Source organism: Vigna umbellata, chromosome 1 (genome assembly GCF_029865625.1).
Source record: "Vigna umbellata cultivar VRB3 chromosome 1, Vumbellata_1.0, whole genome shotgun sequence".
Classification (NCBI taxonomy): Eukaryota; Viridiplantae; Streptophyta; class Magnoliopsida; order Fabales; family Fabaceae; genus Vigna; species Vigna umbellata.
Window position 1 is genome coordinate 102,133,203 of NC_142165.1, and position 19,629 is coordinate 102,152,831.

The following is a 19,629-nucleotide window of genomic DNA, read 5'->3' on the forward strand; positions in this document are numbered from 1 at the left end:
TTAGTAGGTATCTGTTCGTTTGGACTTATACTCTTAAAAAAAAAGGTTTTACTAACATTTGAAAAAGTGAAATAATACCAAGAGACATGAATTAAATTGTGAGGGTGTAGTTCTCAACCCTTAATTAATACTACTGAAGCAGATTAATTTTATGCATATCAGATCAGTTAAATATGTTGTCACAGTTGAGGAAAACTTGTAGCTCCAGTATTAACTCACCGTTTAATTACCACCACAAAAAGTTACACTCAAATGCCAACCACCTACATCATCTACAAACAGCATTTCTCACATGTGGAATTAAAAACGTCGACAAAACCAATGATTTCACTTCATCCTCACCACTTTTTTGTGTGATAGCTATTTTAACTTACCATAAAATTTCTAACTTTTTCATAATACATGAAAAATATGCATGAGATGAGTGAATGCTAGCATGCCACGTAATTAGCAAGTATATCCATTCATGCCACGTGCCTTTTCTTTTCTATCAGAAAATAAATAGTTAAAGACTAGAATTTATTTTTAGAAACTTTTTGTATTATTGTGTATTGTTTCTGCTGCAGTAGCACTTTCTTACTCTCACAACAACTGTGATGTTATCTGTCTCTCTCTTCCTCCAAGAAAAAAGGAGATACTAAGTTTGAATACTTGCATTGCCACGCCATGATGAGATGCTAATTACGACTAAATTAAACATAGAGAGGACAAGGTGATTAAGATAATCAAACCACACTTGGCAATCTCAGAACCATACACCTAACCAATTCTTGTTTGTCCCAATGTCATAGGACATGTACGACAAAACCATGCGTGGCTCACCTTCTCCTTACATATACGACGCATGTTGTCACACAACACCAAACCATCACCAGAAAAAAAAGAAAAACCAGACCAACCATACTACACCAGACACTCCTCCTAACCTTCAAATCTCTTCTTCCTCTTCATCACACCGTTATAAAAACTTCTCTTCCTTGGGACTTTTGCATTTCACCTGCATACCTTTTCTAACATGGCTCCCGGGACCGGTGTCTTTGCAGAGATTTTGGATGGAGATGTGTACAAGTACTATGCCGATGGGGAGTGGAAGAAAGCTTCTTCTGGGAAAACTGTTGCCATCATCAACCCCACTACAAGAAAGACTCAATACAAAGTTCAAGGTAAATCACCTAAATAATCTCGTATGCTAGCACTTGGCTCGTCAGTGATTTCCCTTCTTCTTGGATACGAAGCCCTTTATTTTAGTCAATTTCTTGTGGATGTTGCTAGCAGCTTGAGAATTACAATTCTAGATGTCAGTTAAAGTTAGTAGAGAAACAATTGATGTGTAATTTTTACTAAATTTTTTGTGACTGGAGAATTAGTGAGGAGAAAGCAGTTTCTGTTGCTAAATTTTGTGTTTTTAGGGCTCAAGTTCTTGTTCTGTGTAACCAAACTGAATCTTGAAAGCAAGGTTCTTCTTTTTATTTACTTTTACAGTGAAGATAAGTGTGTGTGATAAGCTCTAAAATGAGCTCTAAAATGGTGTTCATGCAGCTTGTTCACAAGAGGAGGTTAATAAGGTCATGGACTTGGCAAAATCTGCACAAAAATTATGGGCAAAGACCCCACTGTGGAAGCGGGCTGAACTTCTTCACAAGGCAGCTGCTATCCTTAAAGAGCACAAGGCTCCAATTGCAGAGTGTCTGGTGAAAGAAATAGCAAAGCCAGCCAAAGATGCTGTTACAGAGGTGCATATTGTGTCACGGGTTATGTGAAACAAGTTGAATTATTGTTCTGGACTATTACTTGGAAGGATGGAGATAACTGGTTTTGTATTTCCTTGAAGGTTGTAAGATCTGGTGATCTGATTTCTTACTGTGCTGAAGAAGGGGTAAGGATTCTGGGAGAGGGAAAGTTCTTGGTGTCGGATAGCTTTCCTGGAAATGAAAGGACAAAATATTGCCTCACATCCAAGGTTTATCTCAACACTTCTTTCAAACTTCAATTTTAACATAAAAGACTTCACAGGTCAAAATTCACTTACTACTGGATTCTCATACATTTTTGCATTGAAGCTTACATGTTAACATAAAAGATTTTGTTCAGGGTGAAATATCAAAGAGAATGGATTAAACAATTCTCACATTTAAAGGGGGTGATGGAGTAGGGACATTATAAGCAAAAAGACCCATGAAGAATGGGTGCTTTAGAAATATGGTATTGATGCAATAAACAGTAATTTCAGAGAGACAATACATGCTTTCCTACACTCGTGTATAACGTGTATTGGTGGAGAAATGACAAAAATAATCAGGTCAAGGATAAATCACTCTATCTTTTAAAATTAACTGGAGGAATCAAGTTCTTCGTTCATCTGCAAAGTTCTTTTCTTTCAAGATGTCCACGTGTAAGAAAAATTTATAGATCAAGAATGGTTTAAGTATAACTAGTGCAACAAATCGAGGGAGGTCAACTTAAATAACACTGATAAAGAACTTGCTTACTGGACAGTGGACACCATAGACCATAGTCATTCCAGAAATATTTTATCATGGAAAAGTACGTTCTTCTGTAATTCCTGGACACAGTCAGCTACTTCTGAAAAATCAATATAATAAATTATTTTTGCTAACTCACACATACAAACAGACACAATATCAAAACCCTGAGTTCATATTGTTGTGTAATATCTGCATCAGATTCCATTATCTTAGTAACTTTTAATGACTAGCAAACTGAATGATCGTGATGAGGTGAGTAGCCAAGTATCTTCATGCTTTCTAGATTTGGTTTTTGATGTGATCTAATAAGAAAGTTTCATTTGATTTTCAGATTCCACTTGGAGTGATTTTAGCCATTCCACCATTTAACTACCCTGTTAATCTTGCTGTCTCCAAAATTGCTCCTGCACTGATTGCTGGAAACTCCATTGTGCTCAAGCCTCCGACTCAGGTAATTATATCCTTCATTGTGAAACCCTCCAGAGGGAACCTACTAGTTAGATCCACACCCTCAAAGTAAAAACTAGCTCATGTCACAAAAGTGCTATGCCAGCGTTAAGAGTGTTGCAGCAGTTAAACAGATCACAGCAACAACCATTCCATTCCAGGATGTTTATTTCCTTAGTTTCTTTCCTTTGTTGCTCCTTCTAATGTTTGTTTAATGATCCATTTCAGGGAGCCGTTTCTGGTCTGCACATGATTCACTGCTTTCACTTGGCTGGTTTTCCCAAAGGGCTAATCAACTGTGTCACTGGCAAAGGCTCAGAAATTGGTGACTTCCTAACAATGCATCCAGGAGTGAACTGTATAAGGTGACGATTTGCTCCCCTTTGGATGATTCTGTGATAGTATCATACCACACATCCTCAATTTCCCTGTGCTAGTAATTTTTCCTCCACTGACTTGTGACTTTGGTTTGCCAGCTTTACTGGTGGAGATACTGGCATTGGAATTTCAAAGAAGGCAGGCATGATTCCTCTGCAAATGGAGTTGGGAGGAAAAGATGCCTGCATTGTACTTGAGGATGCTGACCTGGATTTGGTTGCAATAAACATTATAAAAGGAGGCTTTTCATACAGGTAATGTCACAACTGTATTAGTACTTCTGTGACAAGGGTTCCTCTAATGCACTGATTTGGCAGAACAGCGAGCTATATTAATATAGACAAACAGACTTCCTCATCCACACTTTGCATGCATGATGCATTCTTGTTTTCTATCTTTCAGTGAAATATATAGAGTTTGTGAGGTATTGCTTCTAATATCAGTGTATTCTCCCATATGAGATGAATGTTAAATGGTTAGAATTCCAGCATCATGTGCTTTTCTTATGGTATATGTCAGATATAATTCAACAACAACAAAATCACATTCTTAAGGAATTTGACTTGAATTATGATTCCATATTTTTTTCAACAAAAGTGGGCAGAGGTGCACTGCTGTTAAGGTTGTCCTGGTAATGGAATCTGTTGCCGATGCTTTGGTTGAGAAAGTGAAGGCTAATGTGGCAAAACTAACAGTCGGACCACCAGAGGATGACAGTGATATCACTCCAGTTGTGTCAGAATCATCAGCCAACTACATTGAAGGCCTGGTCTTGGATGCTAAGGAGAAAGGAGCAACATTCTGCCAGGAGTACAAAAGAGAAGGCAATCTCATTTGGCCTTTGCTACTGGACCATGTGAGGCCAGACATGAGAATTGCATGGGAAGAGCCATTTGGACCAGTTTTGCCAGTAATTAGGATAAATTCAGTTGAAGAAGGAATCCATCATTGTAATGCCAGCAACTTTGGACTTCAGGTCAGAAAATTACAGCCCTCAAACTTGCACATCACTAGCCCTTTATACAATGCTTTGTTATGATAGACGTAACTTTATCAACAAATTGAACTTGTGCAGGGATGTGTGTTCACAAAGGATGTAAACAAAGCAATAATGATCAGTGATGCAATGGAAACAGGAACAGTTCAGATAAATTCTGCCCCAGCTCGTGGACCAGACCATTTTCCCTTTCAGGTGAACCCAGTCAAAAACCAACCAAATTCTCATAATTCACAATTGCTATTTCCAAAACTTAGAAATTATGAAACTGTTTATCCAAATGTGAGAGCCATTATTAACAAAAAATACTGTCTGACAGGGTATAAAGGACAGTGGCATTGGATCTCAAGGGATTACCAACAGCATAAACATGATGACCAAGGTTAAAACCACTGTGATCAACTTACCCAGCCCTTCCTACACCATGGGCTAGTCCTGTTATAGTCATTCATTTGCGTGGCAGAAAAACAATTTATAGTGAGTCTCGTAAGTCATGGTGAACGTACAAACTGTGTGAGTTTAGCATCTGGTTCTGTTTGGCAGCCGTGAATCATAGAGATGAATAATGAGTTTGATTGATGGGTCACATACATCTACTTCATGTGACTGCTTCTCATTCTCATCTTTAGCATCATACCAATATCAATTATCGTCTTCTACCTTGTCATCATTATGTACTCAATTCCTGTTAAAAGTTGAATGTTAAATCAGTGAATTCAGGAGAAATAACTCTGCTTTTCTTTCCATTTCTTCCCCAATTATTTTCTCATAATCCCACTTTTCTTAGTGCACGAAATGCAACTCCAAATTCTGGATATCAATTTTTCATCCATTAAATGAATAAAAAGTAAATCATAACATTCAGAGAAATTAGAGAAATATTTTATACAGATTTTTCTTAAAATTCATTATTATCTACGGCCATGCATCTCTCTAAAGAAAAATAACCATGCACAATACAAAAATTGGGCTTTTCGTGATTATGGACCAGGCTTGAGCCCAAATCCTACAAACTTCGACAGATATTACTTTTAATTAATGAACTTGTCAAGAAAATTATATTCAGTATTTGTAAACCTAATTTCTTTTATTCTATTTATCTAATGTAAAATTCGATCTTTATTTTGAAAAAAAAAACAATTTTTTAACTAAAATAATAAGAATAAAGTGCGATTAAAAACATGAATATATATATATATATATGGAAGAAGCATCGTTTGAATGGATAAAAATTAATGGAAAAAAATGGCAGTAAATATGAAAAGTTTCCGAAATGGTCTTAGGGAATTCCATACTAAGTGGAGATTGAGGTGTAAAGAGAGTCCTATAAGCTGAAGGGATTTGGGGATGTGATTGGTACAGGAGAAGGACATATACCTACAACTTTCTTTTGCCATTACCAAGCTACCTTTAATAAAGATTTATTCATGTCTAATATAACATATCAACATTCTATGTTCTTTCAGGTTTATTGTTGTCTCACTTAAGAATAACCCTTTTCTCTATCTATAACTTTCTCATCATCGTGTGGGTTTAAACTCTTTGCTTCTCATCATCTACAAAACTAGAATGCTGGGATTTTATTCTCTTCAAATTTGAACTTATGTCACATATTTTTATACGTTATGAAAGGCATTTCGACTTTGTTGACATCACCTAATGACCATTGCTACTTTCAATTCATGTTATGTCACACCCATAAAGTATATGCTTCCTGGGAATAAATTAAAAATATTATAGGTATGATTTGAATCAACATATTCGATTCTTATACATCTAAGTTTTTGTACTTTATAAAGTGTTAATATGAAATTCGTAAATTAACATTGCCCCACCTCACCAAAAAATAGAAAACAGAAATGATAAACATTTATCTCTTACGAACACACAGATTAAACCAATATTTTGATTTATTTTTATTAAAAACATAACAACGTTAATTCACGTCTCTTACTATGTTCTATTATTATTCTTTTTCTGAGAAAAAGTCGTACCTTGGACGCGTGTAACGGTTTCAGAAACAGGTGTCCACGTATGTGTTGTTTATTCAGTTATAAGAAACACAGGTGACCAAATATTACTAAAATCAAAATTATATTGTATAAATTAAAAGGAACAAATTGATAACTCATTTTTTTAACTTTTTTACAACGTTGTTGATTGATTCGTTTAAAATAATTCTTTTTTTTTATAAAAAGTTGACTTGAAAAAGGGTTTAACGTTCACATTTTATTGATTCCAAAACTACTGTAAATGTTATCATTATGAATTCTCAACAAAACAAAACTTTATTAGACAACAGTTCCGAAACCTCAGCGAGTAACTCATAACCGTCTGTTCCGCCATTGCTATTTCTTTTCAAGACTTTCTTCTTTCTTTCCAACTCAGTACACAAATTCACTCTATGCTTTCTCTCTTTCACTTCTATCTTCTCTCAACTTATACGTTATTTATACATATGATAGCACCAAAATGAGATCGTACGTGTTATTTATCTAACAAGAAAATAAAATATATCAGGATATTATGTTAATAAGGTTGTGTATTTAAAAGTGGATAATGAGATTATAAATGATGTGATTTAAAGTACACGAAAAATTAAATAACTATAAGACATAATAATATTATGTGTTCATTAAAATTTGATTCCTAGATAATATATACTTAAAAGCCTATTTTTTCTTCAAAATTATGTGTTCTCTTTAAACATTAATAATCAAAAAGTATAAAAAGATATCATTTGTAAATGCAAGCTAAGAAATTGTATTGATATTCAGGTTAAAATTAAATAATGATCTTGAGTGAATTAAATTTTTTTAAATCTAGTCTAGATTTAATCTATATATCTAATAAAATAAATTAATTATTAATAATATGATATCATTAATATATATATATATATATATATATATATATATATTATATTGTTATGTGTTTTTAAATTAGTTCACTTTTATACGTGGTATTATTATTATATTTGGTATTTAACATTTATTTATTTTGTTAGAAAGTAGGTTAGAGGATATTTAGTATATTCCATTAATCACTTAAACGTTTTTGTTAAAAGAAATGGAAATGAACTTTTAAAAGTATACTAAAACCTATTTCATTTATAAAGTTGTTTTTTAGAAAATAAAATTTACAACATTGCCTATTTTTTTTAATATTTTAAAGAAAAATATGTTTTAATATTTTAATATTGGTTACAATTAAACTTGTGTTATCTTTCAATTTTCTCTAGCATTTCTTATTTGCGATTTTGGTCTGTTTTTTCATTTTTATTGTTTGGGTTTGCGTGAAATATTTGTTTTCTTTAATGTAGTTGTGCATTCGTCATTCTTTCAAAATGACCTTCTAGCCTCTAGTAACCGATCACAAGAATATTGTATTGTAATCAATTATGGCCAGCAATGCTCATAGATAGAAAAACATTGTTTTTGGAAAATAATAATAAACTTAGGAAGCTTAGAAACATGAAACAATAATAAACTTAGGAAACTTAGAAAAACATTATTTTTGGAAAATTAACTGCATCTAGTACAATGGTCTAAAAATTATGAGTTAGTAGTCAGTTGAGCTCTTTGAGTCTACATTCCAACCAAACAAGAATCAACTTATTTAAGAGTTTGATGAAGAAAGTTACGAGCAAAACAACCAGAGGTGGCGGCAAGAATATATAAAACAGTAATTTTAAGCAATTAAGTAGAGATGTCCAAAAATCACAAATTAGTAAAGATTTTTGAATTTATTTTCTAATAAACAAGGAATCACATCATTTGGAGGTATGTGGAAATAATCCGCAAATGTCAAAGTTGACAGCATGTTATGTCACTCAAATTCTCTTCGAGAGTGACGTTCTCACAGTTGGGTATTGTAGTACAAATTTTTGTACAAAATCATATTTTTGTATGGGTAATCGTTTACAAGGCCATTGTAATCTACTGTATGGGCTACACTTGTAGTCCCTTGTAATAGATTACAATGGCCCTGTAAACGGTTACCCATACAAAAATTTGATTTTGTATAAAAACTTAGCTAGTAGTAAGAACTATCACTTCCTAAAGGCAATTTAAGTATTTCTTTCATATTTTTTTGAGACTTCTTTCTAGTGTTTAAGTGTGAGTATAACTTGAAAACTAAGGTTTGAGAACTTTATGATGGAGGAAAGATCCAATTGTGATGACCAAGTTAGGTGCAGTCCTCAAGTGGAGGCCAGGTCCCTTGTAATCGATTACAATGATCCTATAAACAATTATCCGTACAAAAATTTGATTTTGTACAAAAACTTGCAGTAGAACATCACTCCATATAGGCAATTTAGTATTATTTTAATATTTCGTCAAAGGATGAGCCTTCTTTTTAGTGTGTAAGTATGAGTAGAGCTTGAAAACTGAGGTTTGAGATTTCAAATTTAATACAAGAGACAACGCTGAGAGTGACTTGAGATAGAAAGAGAGATTTTAAGAGGAAAAAGATGAACCCTTTTCCAAATGATATTTCAAAAACCTGTCAAACAAAATTTGTTTCCAAAAACACTCTTCTTCGCGTGAAATTTCATTTCTAAAAATATTATTTGATCTTAACATGGTAAAAAAGATGTAAAAAATGAATGGTTAAGAAAACATTTTCAAAATTAAAATCAATTACAGATTATTAACATTACAATTTAAAGAAAAAGAAAATAAAATATGAGATATTAAGAAACTTGACAGACAAGTCGTAGAGGAAACCCTTGGTGGGAAATGAAAAAGAAAATGAATAATAATAATAATAAAACAGTAGAGGTTGGTGGTGAGGGACGTATTTAAAAGTAGCACTGTCTTGCGGTTACTCTTGTGTTGAAACCCTCCTTTCTTCTCTTTTGTGTCTGCTTTAAAGCTTATAACTCTAATCTCATGCAACCTTGTAGTAGAGAAATGCAAGGCGCTAACAATAACTCTCTCTTTAACAATCAACAACAGATCCACTTTGATGCAACTTCAAACGAGGATTTCCTTAAGCAAATGCTCTCTAATCTCCCTTCGTCTTCTCCATGGACACTCGACCCCAAACACAACCCCTTATGGGACCCTAATTCCGACGAAACCACGCCGGAAAACAACGTCGTTTTCCCCTACGACCTCGAACAGGCCAACTTGGCCTCCAAGTTTCGCAACCACCAGATCACCGATGACAAAGCCTCCGCTCTCATGCTCCAACATCACCATCAACTCCTTCTCTCCTCCGCCGCTGCCAATTCCCCCATCCTCCAAATGCCCGTCTCCTCTCTTAACGACGTCGTTCACGCCTCCTCCTTCAAATCTCCTGCTTCAGTTACTACTTTCTTCATTTAATCACCCCAAACCTTTTGCTCCTTTTGATTTTTGGTTTAATTTTTTTTTCTTTCTCAGAACGCTGACCCTGTTCAACCTCTCTACAACGCCTTCTCCGCCTCTCTCCAAGGTGCCGCCCAACCCTCCAACCAAACTCACCATTTTCAACTTCCTCAGGTTTTCATTTTCTTTCTCCTTTTATTATTTTTAATGATAAAATTAAATAAGACATTTTAGGTTGTGAACTGATTTTGTTTCGCTTGGAATTTCAAGGGACAGAGTTTTGGAGCTTCGGCTCCGGCTACTGGTGGTGGCGCGGGTTCCGGGCAGCCGAAGCAGAGGATTAGAGCTAGGAGAGGTCAAGCCACCGACCCACACAGCATCGCCGAAAGGGTACGTTTCTCTGGCCTTGCGAAAACGTGTTTCGACTTCATGTGGCGGTTCCTTTGAACCATACACTTTTTAGCAGTACATTTTTTTCTGTTGTAAAATAGAAAAACAAATCATTGGAAACGGCGGAATAGGACAGCATCGTTTTGATTTTTGATCTTTTGACGTTTGATTGTTGTATTGGTGAGGAGATATGGTCATTGTCTTACTTTTATTGTTCTGAAACTGGGTTGGGAATTTTGTTGTGTGTGGCAGTTACGGAGGGAGAGAATCGCAGAGCGAATGAAGGCCCTGCAGGAACTGGTTCCCAACGCCAACAAGGTAAATATCAGTTGATGGATTGAAGTAAGGTTAAACTTAATTATGTTTCTTTTTTGTGGATTAATTGGAGTATAATGAACAATAATTATAAATTAGACACTTTTGAAGTGCCCAGTAGTTTTGGTATGTATTGTAGCGGCAACACCTTCCCATTATATATATATCTTTCCGTGCGTGCCTGAAATATGAAGCTGGAGAGCACTAAGGTTTGGTACTTGCAGCAAGTGGGATTTGTGGTTTTGTTGTTATCTGTATGAAGAATGAAGGGACTAGACGCAACACATGAACAATATATAATAATAATAGTACTATATATGCACCATTGCACCATCCAATGCAAGGATCAATCCTTGGTAAAAGGACTCCTGCACTCTCTTTTTACAGTACACTCTCTTTTCTCTGATTCTTTTTATCATACAGACTTTCTAAATTATTTTTCTCATTTCATATCTGTCTCACTTTACTTTAAAAAAGTGTAAAATGTAAATTATACAAGCAAATATATCCTTGTTAATAAAATAAAAGTGCATGTTCATGAATTGACAGACTGATAAGGCCTCCATGTTGGATGAGATCATCGATTATGTGAAGTTCCTCCAGCTCCAAGTCAAGGTGAGATTCCCTCTGTTTCCACGTTTTCTTAATGAATAGAAAATTATTATATATTGTGACAAATTATTTTCATTTTCTTTGTCTTACATCTGTGTGTTATCTTATGTGTTTTATTTTTATTTTCATTCTATATTCATATCTCAATAGAAGGAAGCAGAAAAAGTTAATAAAGCGAAGGCTATGATATAATTAAATAAATGTTTTAGTGAAACACATGTATACAACTTTACAAAATAAGTCAGCATGTTCAATGAGTTGCTGTGCAGACACAGTGTTTTTCGACCAACTTTTTTCTCATATAATTTTTCATTCAACTTATTTCTTCTTTAATTACAAAATTTCAAAATTGGTGAATATTTTTTATCTTCACTGTGAATATTTTTTAAAAATAAAATAAAAATCATTGGATTACACAGGTTTTAAGCATGAGCAGATTGGGAGGTGCAGCGGCTGTGGCACCCCTTGTTGCTGATATATCTTCTGAGGTAGACAACTCCATCTTTACACTATTTTTTCCACTTTGATTATCACAACAACTATGTGCCAATTAAAAGATTGTTTTTTCTCCTTTCCCCTTCAATGCTTGTCTGTTGTGAATTCGGGTATTTTTAAAGAAAAACAAAAATAAAAGAGGAGACAAGAAAATGAGGAAGATAATAAAAAAAACATGGGAGGAATTCCATAAGAAGAAATAGAAGGGCAGAGGTAGCACCCATAAAATATTGTCGGAGTGAGTATGAGTAGTCTTTTTGTGTTGCCTTTGGCTTATTATCCATCAATCAATCAATCTCAAATTCTCAATCACCACAAAACGACAATCCAAAAGCAGCACGCGTGGCCACTTTCGCAGATTCCTCTTTCTTTTTCTCTCTCTCTCACAACAACCCTACTGTAACTAACGCTGTCACATGTTGTCGTCTTTGCACTGCAGGGAGGCGCGGACTGCGTTCAACAAAAACGCAACAACACCAACGGAAACTCAAACGGCAACCATGCTTCTTCAAACGACACCCTCACCACGACGGAGCAACAGGTGGCGAAGCTCATGGAGGAAGACATGGGATCCGCCATGCAGTACCTGCAGGGGAAAGGTCTCTGCCTTATGCCGATTTCCCTGGCCACCGCCATCTCCAAAGCCACGTGTCACACCAGAAACCCTTTCACCAACGGTGATGGGCCCTCTTCTCCCGGAATATCCGCGCTCACCCTGCACTCGTCCACTCTCAGTAACGGCCTCGTCAAAGACACCGCCTCCGTTTCCAAGTCCTGATCACGCCGTTTCGTTGACTTTCAAGTCAAACACTACACCAAGCGACGTGACCGCCACTACCTCAACGAAATCGAGAACAACCTGAACAAACCAAATGACGTGGATTTTGTAAAGTCCAGGAAAGGCTGTCCTTCACGACGTCGTTTTTAGCTTGACTTTCGTAACCACACGCTAACTTTCATGCTCATACACTTTCCATCCTATCCTATCTCATTTCTTTGTATTTTTCGCCTCTTTTTCTTTTACTTTATTTATTTATTTCGCAATCAGTTTGTTAATTTTTTTTAACATCTATGCTACTTTTTCTTTTCTCTCTTATACCACTTTCCTGCATTTGCCCTATCTTTTCCATCCAAGGGAAAACAAATCGGTTTTAAATACTTCTGATTTAATAAAAAATGAAAAGAAATAGAAAAATTCACTAAAAATAATTAACATTTCTTTTTCTCTCTTCCAAAACAAAAATTGTAATGTTTTACTTGACCTCTTTGTCATTTGCACGAAGGCATTATTTTATGATTTTTATTTGAGTTTTAGAAACAGTCACGGATCAGACCAAGTGCTTTTTTTTAAAAGACTTTCAATGTTGTGAACATTTATACTTTTCTTTTTACGATCAAAACGTGGCCACGTCACCAATTAGGTTGATATCAACTATTATATTAGGTCAATTTTAAAGTTAAGCTTTACTATCGTCATTTGATTTAATCACGTTCGATATATGTAAAAGTGATTTTAAAAAAATAAAGCAAAGTTTGTTTAACTGGTAGGCTGACTCTAATATAAAGTAAAATCGAATCTTATATAAATAAAATATCGAAAACCCAAGCCAATAATAGGTTGCACAATTTGACAATGTGTCGTTTGCCAATTGGATTGCAAATATTCAAAGATCCTGCAAAGTTTAGTTCCTCCTCTTACAAACTGTTAATTTCATCATAATACAACAGTTAGGATAAAATAATAGTAAATCGAGTTTTTTTATGGTTAAAAGTGAAAAAAAAAAGTTTCATTTTCACTATAAAAAGTGAACTGCTTTTATATATATATATATATATATATATATATATATATATGGGGTTTGCTAACGCGCGTACGCCTGTTTTTCAGTTGGTACATTTTAGCAATGTGTACCGGGTTTTAGTAGACAAAAATACCCTTATATATTATGGATTCCAAGTTTTAAGGTTAAGGGTATTTTAATAATTTTCATTCTCAAAACTTAAAAAAAAAAAAAGAAACCCCTAAACCCTTACTCACCTCTCTCATTCCTCTCAATCCTTTCTCTTTCATCTCTCTCACTCCAACATTTTCTCTGTCATCCCTACTGTAGCCCCAATTGAAAAAATCAGAAACACTTGCCTTTAAAAAATTTGCCTTTGTAAAGAGTTGAGTCATTGACATATTCACCTTCAAGACAAAGGTTCATTCAAGATCTCTTCAATTTCACCATCTTCACTAACCTCTCTAATTTCATCATTTGTATTTGTTGAATCATCATCTCTAAAAAAAACCCTCCAGGCCAATTACCAATTCTTTCGGATGTCATTATGCTTGTGAAAATTAGATAAAATTATATACGACAAAAATTATAAAATGAAAACTCATTATAAAGTCATTTTTTGTAAGAAATTGTTTAACAACGGAGTGTTTCTAATTTTTTTCCAGGCCAATTACAAATTCCTTTGATGTCATTATGCTTGTGAAAATTAGATAAAATTAGATAAGACAAAAATTATAAAATAAAAACTCATTATAAAATCATTTTTTGTAAGAAATTGTTTAACAGTGAGTATTTCTGATTTTTTCCAGGTCAATTACCAATTCCTTTATTCTTGTGAAAATTGGATAAAATTAGATAAAACAAAAATTATAAGATGAAAACTCATTATAAAATTATTTTTTTGTAAGATTGTTTAATGACGAGTGTTTCTGATTTTTTTCAATTGGGGCTACAGTAGGAGATGACAGAGAAAATATTGTAGTGAGAAAGAGGAAAGAGAAAGGGTTGAGAGGAATGAGAGAGGTGAGTAAGGGTTTGGGGGGTTTCTTTTTTTTTTTTTTTAGTTTTGAGAATGAAAATTATTAAAATACCCTTAACCTTAAAACTTAGAATCCATGATATATAAGGATATTTTTGTCTACTAAAACCCGGTACACATTGCTAAAATGTACCAACTGAAAAACAGGCGTACGCGCGTTAGCAAACCCCTATATATATATATATATATAATAAAATCACTTCCGAATAGGAGCTATATATGAGCGGTTGAAAGAAATATAAACTTGTGGGTGAAAATGCATGACTAAAGAAGGTGCACAACTAGATTTAAAAACTAAAGAAAAATTTCTTACCATGAATAAAATAGAATCCATTTGTTGATTGTTTCGGTTATGGGACCAGATTATAAATCTTCCAAATTTTGTGTGTTCATATCATCGTTTGTCTTTCACTTCATTTAATCAAGCTGGGAGACCTGCAAAAGATACTCAATACTAAAATCAACAAAGATTCAACAATCTCAGCAATAAATGCATAATATATTCAACCAATTCACCTCATTATCTCAATTTTAGAATAGGTTTTATATCGCCCTAATCACAATCCATATGATAATTATCGTTTTTAGACTTAAGTTAATCATCATCAATCTTAATTATTATTTAAAGACGATCACTTAATTACTGTTCGATCTCATAATATTTTGATAGATGCTTCTGCTTGTGTGGACTGTCCAGTTTTAGATGAACGGGACGACTATACAATACATTATACAATACATTGATATTTGATAATGGGTTTTATATGGTGAAAAGGGTGAGAAGGCAAAAAGAGACAAAAAAAAAAGTGTTAAATTGGTGAAATATGTTTGGGAGTAGACGTTGAATGAGGGTGAATCTTGGAGACATGAGTCCATGAGTGAAGTAGAAATGGTTGAATGTGACGTAGATGCGTTGAAAAAGTTTCTTGTGCTCTATAATTTCTTTTTTTGTGTTCTCATGTTTATCCAATTGTCGTGTGTAGTTTTATTGAGGTATCTTAAACAAACTGGTCCTTGATAGTGGCCACCAACTTATTTTATCCCCAAACACCCACCTACAACAAATCAACTTACTTTAATATTTCACACTCGGTATGCCTTCCACGTTTACTCACCCTTTTCTATCTTTAACTACAATAATAATATTATTATTGTCTAACTACGTTAATTAAAAAACTTCCTATAGTTCTTTTTTTCAAACAGTTAATTGTAATGCTCTTATTAAATAATATCTCAAAGATTCTTGTTAACAAGTTTATTAAATATCTCTTCTTATCAATGACAGTGGAATTGCATTCATAATGATGTGCTTATTTATTATCTATGCCAGAAGTTTTAACAGAGTTTGAATGTTGAGACTATTTTTTTAATTTTTAAATTTTTTTTAATTAATAATATTTTTTTAATCAGGGTTTAGCACAGCTGTATTTTCAAAATTCTAATTTACACCTGCTTAAATAACAGTATTAACTTTTATTATAATTCACTGATTTTCTAACAAAGTTTCAAAGTATCATTTCTAAAGAACTACTTTTTCTAACCTAAATTCTTTCAAAACCAAATTCAGACAAGTCATGGAAAATATACCCTTTGCAGAGATTAGCTTTGCATGATATGAGTTTGAATTATGAGACTTAAATGTGAAAAATCAGAAATGGATGGAGTTGGGGATATCTCCTTATCATATAAGAATTTCTTTATGATGAGTTTTAATTCTCCCTTCACTGGATAATGCGGGTTGAAATTTTTGCCACATAGAATTTGTTTGATCATAATTTATTTGTAAACAAAAAAGGGATACATATGTAATGGAAGAAAACAAAAAATATCCTGAAAAAACAATTTAATCCATATTACTTATAAATTCAAACATTGTCATTTTGTTATTATAAACTAAGGCTCCCTTTGATTGGCTAAATTTTAAATACAAAATATTTATCCCATTTTGTAGTGAATAATTAATAATGACAAATCAGAGCAACATATAGTAATTAGTAATTTTTTAACTACTTACACGTCACAGAAAGAACAGAGTATCAAATTAGATACTTCAGAATGGGATTAACTATTTGTAAGCATGGTTTTATGGTTACAAAGTGATTTTGCTAAACCAGAACTAATTTCTGAAGATTGTACTGATGAAAGATGGAAATTGTATGAAGTAATACATTTATGAATAAAAATAGAAATAAAAGATGTCTCACCAATATCTTATACACAGCTAATTATTTGACTATTTCTTTCTGAATCTTGCATTAACCTTTTAAGGATGCTTAGAGAGCTTTAGATGAGACTTTTGATAGGCACAGATACCAAACAGGGTTTGCAACAAATGTCCTTTCTTGTTGTTAATTGCATAACTTTATCTTCAATAACATGGATTTAGATCCAAAAGAATATACTCCAATTGCTACAATTTCTACATTTGAGCACTTATCACACTCATGAGGGTGTAACTATACTCATATGAGTAAACCTCTAATGCAAATTTTACACCAAAGCACTCCAAACACCCATGGACGACGAATCTTTGATGCAACTAATGAAATTTGGCGTACCTCTAAAACTTAGATGATGGTTAATCCTAATAGGAAACCATCCTTGAAGGGATGACTTTAGGAGTACAGACATTATAACAGACCACTATCTGAATCTGATCAGTTACCCATGTTTTTTTCTTCTAATATTAAAAAAGAGAAACAGAAGATATAATGGTAAATTCCTCACTATAACAATTGTCCAGTACCACATTACCAATCAGAGCTTAAATATCATTTTGACCACAACAGAAAAGAAGTACACATATTCAATGCATTCATAGTGTAAAATCCCCAAAAGGATCCCTGGGTTCTCCATTTGCCATGTTAAATGCATAAAGGGACTATGAACAATGTTTCAGAAAAGAATAAACCAGATGTGTGTCACTTCATTTATTCTTTTGAGTTTTGACCAATGCTGCATAGATACCCAATTAGCCACAAACTTCTACAATAACTTTACAGCACACAAACCATGCCAAGGAGAGGGAACTGTAAATTTCTCAAATAACGACTCTCAAACCAAGAGCTTGAGCATCCGTCAAGAACTGAAAACACTTCTTTTAGACAAGGGCCAAGGTGATCCGTATAGTTTTACACCCCTGCCAACATGAATAAACAATGATAGTATTCTCCAGTCAAGTGCAAATAGCACCAAGACTTGTAACTCCTAGATACAGATACTTGTTCCAACCACTAATTGATATTGAAAAAGAGAAGGAAATTCATTCAAGCCAGCATCAATAGTAAAAGCACAAAAGGAGAAAACACAGACATGTATACAAATATAACTCCTTTATCACACAATGAATATACACCCAAAGAATCATGCAAAGCTATAAGGGAAATCAACATGACCCATTATCACTACTACTTATACGTGAATAATTGATAGAAATCAAGTATTGGGTTTAAAATTGTAAGGGTGATGGCATGAACGGACCTCTCGTGGAACCTTTGTCATCCAAAAGTGTCTGGACCCTCTTGTTCTGGCAGTATTGCCTATCGAAATGTTTCACCTGTCACACGATTAACATACCCAATTTAGAAAGCATCGATTTTTACCAATACAGCATCATAATTGAAGAAGGGGTTCTGTTACCCAGGAAGATCGACACTGTTTGACGTATTCATTCCTGCACTGTTTGCATTCTAGGGGATATAGCAAGCCCACAGATGCAATCTCTGTGGGCTTCTTGTCGGATTCATTTTCCAAGCAGGCATAGAAAGCATCACGAGCCTTGTTAAAAAACACAAACAATTCAACAAGTGTTCGAGACAGAGAGAGATAAAAAGAGAGAAATTGCAGAGACCCATTTGCATGAAAAGGAAAAAAAAAAGAAAAAAAGAAGAAGAGAGACCTTGTAACAAGCTTCCCTCGCTTTGGTAAGAACAGCAGTGTCGATTTTGTCAGATTTTACTGCAGCGTAAGCCATGTTATGAGAATGAATCACGATATCTAAACCTGCGCTGCATTCACAAACAGCAACATTTATGGACTCTCCGAACTGGGCTGGGCTTTATGGGAAATCACGTAGCCCAAAAGCTAATGGATCCTGGATTAGATCTCCTACACTTACTAAGAGAATTACTTTCTGCACTCCCATAGTTTCCTCCCACAACTTCCTCGATTGTGTACATTTTGCAAGATAAAACTCCCTCACCTTGTTGATGTCCCATCGTCCACGTGTTAATCGTTTTTATAATTGTTTTCTATCAACTTTAGGATTATATTTCAACAATGTACTTTGGATTGTGTAGTTTGAAAGACACATTCATTGCATTATTATTAAAAGGTTCTTTTTATGAAAAAAATAACTTGTGAATTATGTAGCTAGAAACTTTTTATATAAAAATAAAATTTACATTATACAATTTGAAAAAAAAAAGTTATATAAAAATGAATTTTTAAAATATACAATTCGGAAGTTACTTTATAAGAAAGTCTATTTCATATGTATAAAAACATTCAAATTGTGTAATCCGAAAATATTGTTTTGACTTATAGATTTTCAAAGGTCAAAATTAACCTCCACGTTATTTTTATGAATTTTTTTCCTAAGTTCTTTGCAATGAAAAAATTATGAGTAATACAATTCATAAAAACTTTAAATGAGAGGCAAATTAGAAATTTCAATATTAATGTGCTTGGAAAAAGGAAAGAATGGGTGCAAAAGGAAATTGTTCTTCTTAATTGGAGTGCATGGGATGCGGACTGGGTAGTTCTAAACGTGACGATTACAAATTTTTAAAAGGATTTGTTATGTTTTTTACTAATTTAATAAAAGAAAAACTTTTGAAATTTAATTTATATTTTATTAGGTTAAATTTAATTAAAATTAAATTTATATTTATATTTAATTTATTTATATTATATTTTATATTTTTTTAAAAAAATATTTTAAAAATTTATAAAATATTTTTTAAAACAAATATCTAACAAATATGATGATAGATTTTTTTTTATTGTAAATCAAACAAATAAACATTGTGTACTCGATCATCATCCTTAATCACAAAGTGATGATATCCGAAGTTGTAGTTATGGAGTAAAAGTGTTGAAAAACAGGAAGTGTTTTGGAATTCATGGTGGGTGAATGATTGTAGAAGGGTTCTTTAAAATGACTTAATCTCACTTTCTTTCTCATTCTCTTCTTCATGGTAGCCACCTTACTTAAAACAAAAGCTCTCATTTATCCTATTCCAATACTTTATCTATAGTAGCTATCCTTATCAAAAAGTTTAAAATAATTTTTGAAAAAAAGAAACCCTGAATCCTCTTTCAGTAATAAAGAATTTCAAAACTTTAATTTTAACTTCAAAATAAATAATTTTTA

At 33.4% G+C, this 19,629-nt stretch overlaps 3 protein-coding genes across 6 annotated transcripts; 2 read left to right on the plus strand and 1 right to left on the minus strand.

Annotated features, from left to right (window-relative positions):
• The first annotated feature begins 856 nt into the window (after window positions 1–856).
• On the plus strand, window positions 857–5,054 carry LOC124838860 (NADP-dependent glyceraldehyde-3-phosphate dehydrogenase). The gene is made up of 9 exons (XM_047314567.2): window positions 857–1,163; window positions 1,540–1,733; window positions 1,832–1,960; window positions 2,818–2,937; window positions 3,162–3,298; window positions 3,410–3,565; window positions 3,909–4,287; window positions 4,387–4,503; window positions 4,628–5,054. The coding sequence occupies exons 1-9, from the start codon at window positions 1,016–1,018 to the stop codon at window positions 4,739–4,741; spliced, it is 1,494 nt and encodes a 497-aa protein (XP_047170523.1). The 5' UTR covers window positions 857–1,015; the 3' UTR covers window positions 4,742–5,054.
• Window positions 5,055–9,135: 4,081 nt separating this feature from the next.
• On the plus strand, window positions 9,136–12,555 carry LOC124838865 (bHLH transcription factor RHL1). Of its 4 annotated transcripts, none has more exons than XM_047314573.2 (7): window positions 9,136–9,620; window positions 9,699–9,797; window positions 9,900–10,013; window positions 10,266–10,331; window positions 10,878–10,943; window positions 11,360–11,428; window positions 11,875–12,555. In XM_047314573.2, the coding sequence occupies exons 1-7, from the start codon at window positions 9,204–9,206 to the stop codon at window positions 12,211–12,213; spliced, it is 1,170 nt and encodes a 389-aa protein (XP_047170529.1). In that variant the 5' UTR covers window positions 9,136–9,203; the 3' UTR covers window positions 12,214–12,555. The 4 variants fall into 4 exon arrangements, with proteins under 4 accessions (XP_047170529.1, XP_087961374.1, XP_047170528.2 ...); XM_088105248.1 differs by having other exon boundaries at window positions 9,136–9,584; XM_047314572.2 differs by having other exon boundaries at window positions 9,137–9,620; window positions 9,894–10,013.
• A 5,015-nt stretch (window positions 12,556–17,570) lies between these two features.
• On the minus strand, window positions 17,571–18,266 carry LOC124838859 (Cytochrome c oxidase, subunit Vib family protein). The gene is given in 4 exon segments (XM_047314566.2): window positions 17,571–17,720; window positions 17,722–17,811; window positions 17,895–18,032; window positions 18,154–18,266. Coding segments are annotated over 4 exon segments (333 nt in total). The 5' UTR covers window positions 18,229–18,266; the 3' UTR covers window positions 17,571–17,690.
• Between the last annotated feature and the right edge of the window lie 1,363 nt (window positions 18,267–19,629).

Excerpts from the sequence above, each read along its gene's own strand:
- LOC124838860 (XM_047314567.2), top strand. The coding sequence starts at position 1,016 with ATGGCTCCCGGGACCGGTGTCTTTGCAGAGATTTTGGATGGAGATGTG. Across the intron at positions 1,961-2,817 it reads AATATTGCCTCACATCCAAG|ATTCCACTTGGAGTGATTTT; the intron begins GTTTATCTCAAC and ends TTTGATTTTCAG. Across the intron at positions 2,938-3,161 it reads TGCTCAAGCCTCCGACTCAG|GGAGCCGTTTCTGGTCTGCA; the intron begins GTAATTATATCC and ends GATCCATTTCAG.
- LOC124838865 (XM_047314572.2), top strand. The coding sequence starts at position 9,204 with ATGCAACCTTGTAGTAGAGAAATGCAAGGCGCTAACAATAACTCTCTC. Across the intron at positions 10,332-10,877 it reads TGGTTCCCAACGCCAACAAG|ACTGATAAGGCCTCCATGTT; the intron begins GTAAATATCAGT and ends ATGAATTGACAG. Across the intron at positions 11,429-11,874 it reads TTGCTGATATATCTTCTGAG|GGAGGCGCGGACTGCGTTCA; the intron begins GTAGACAACTCC and ends TTTGCACTGCAG.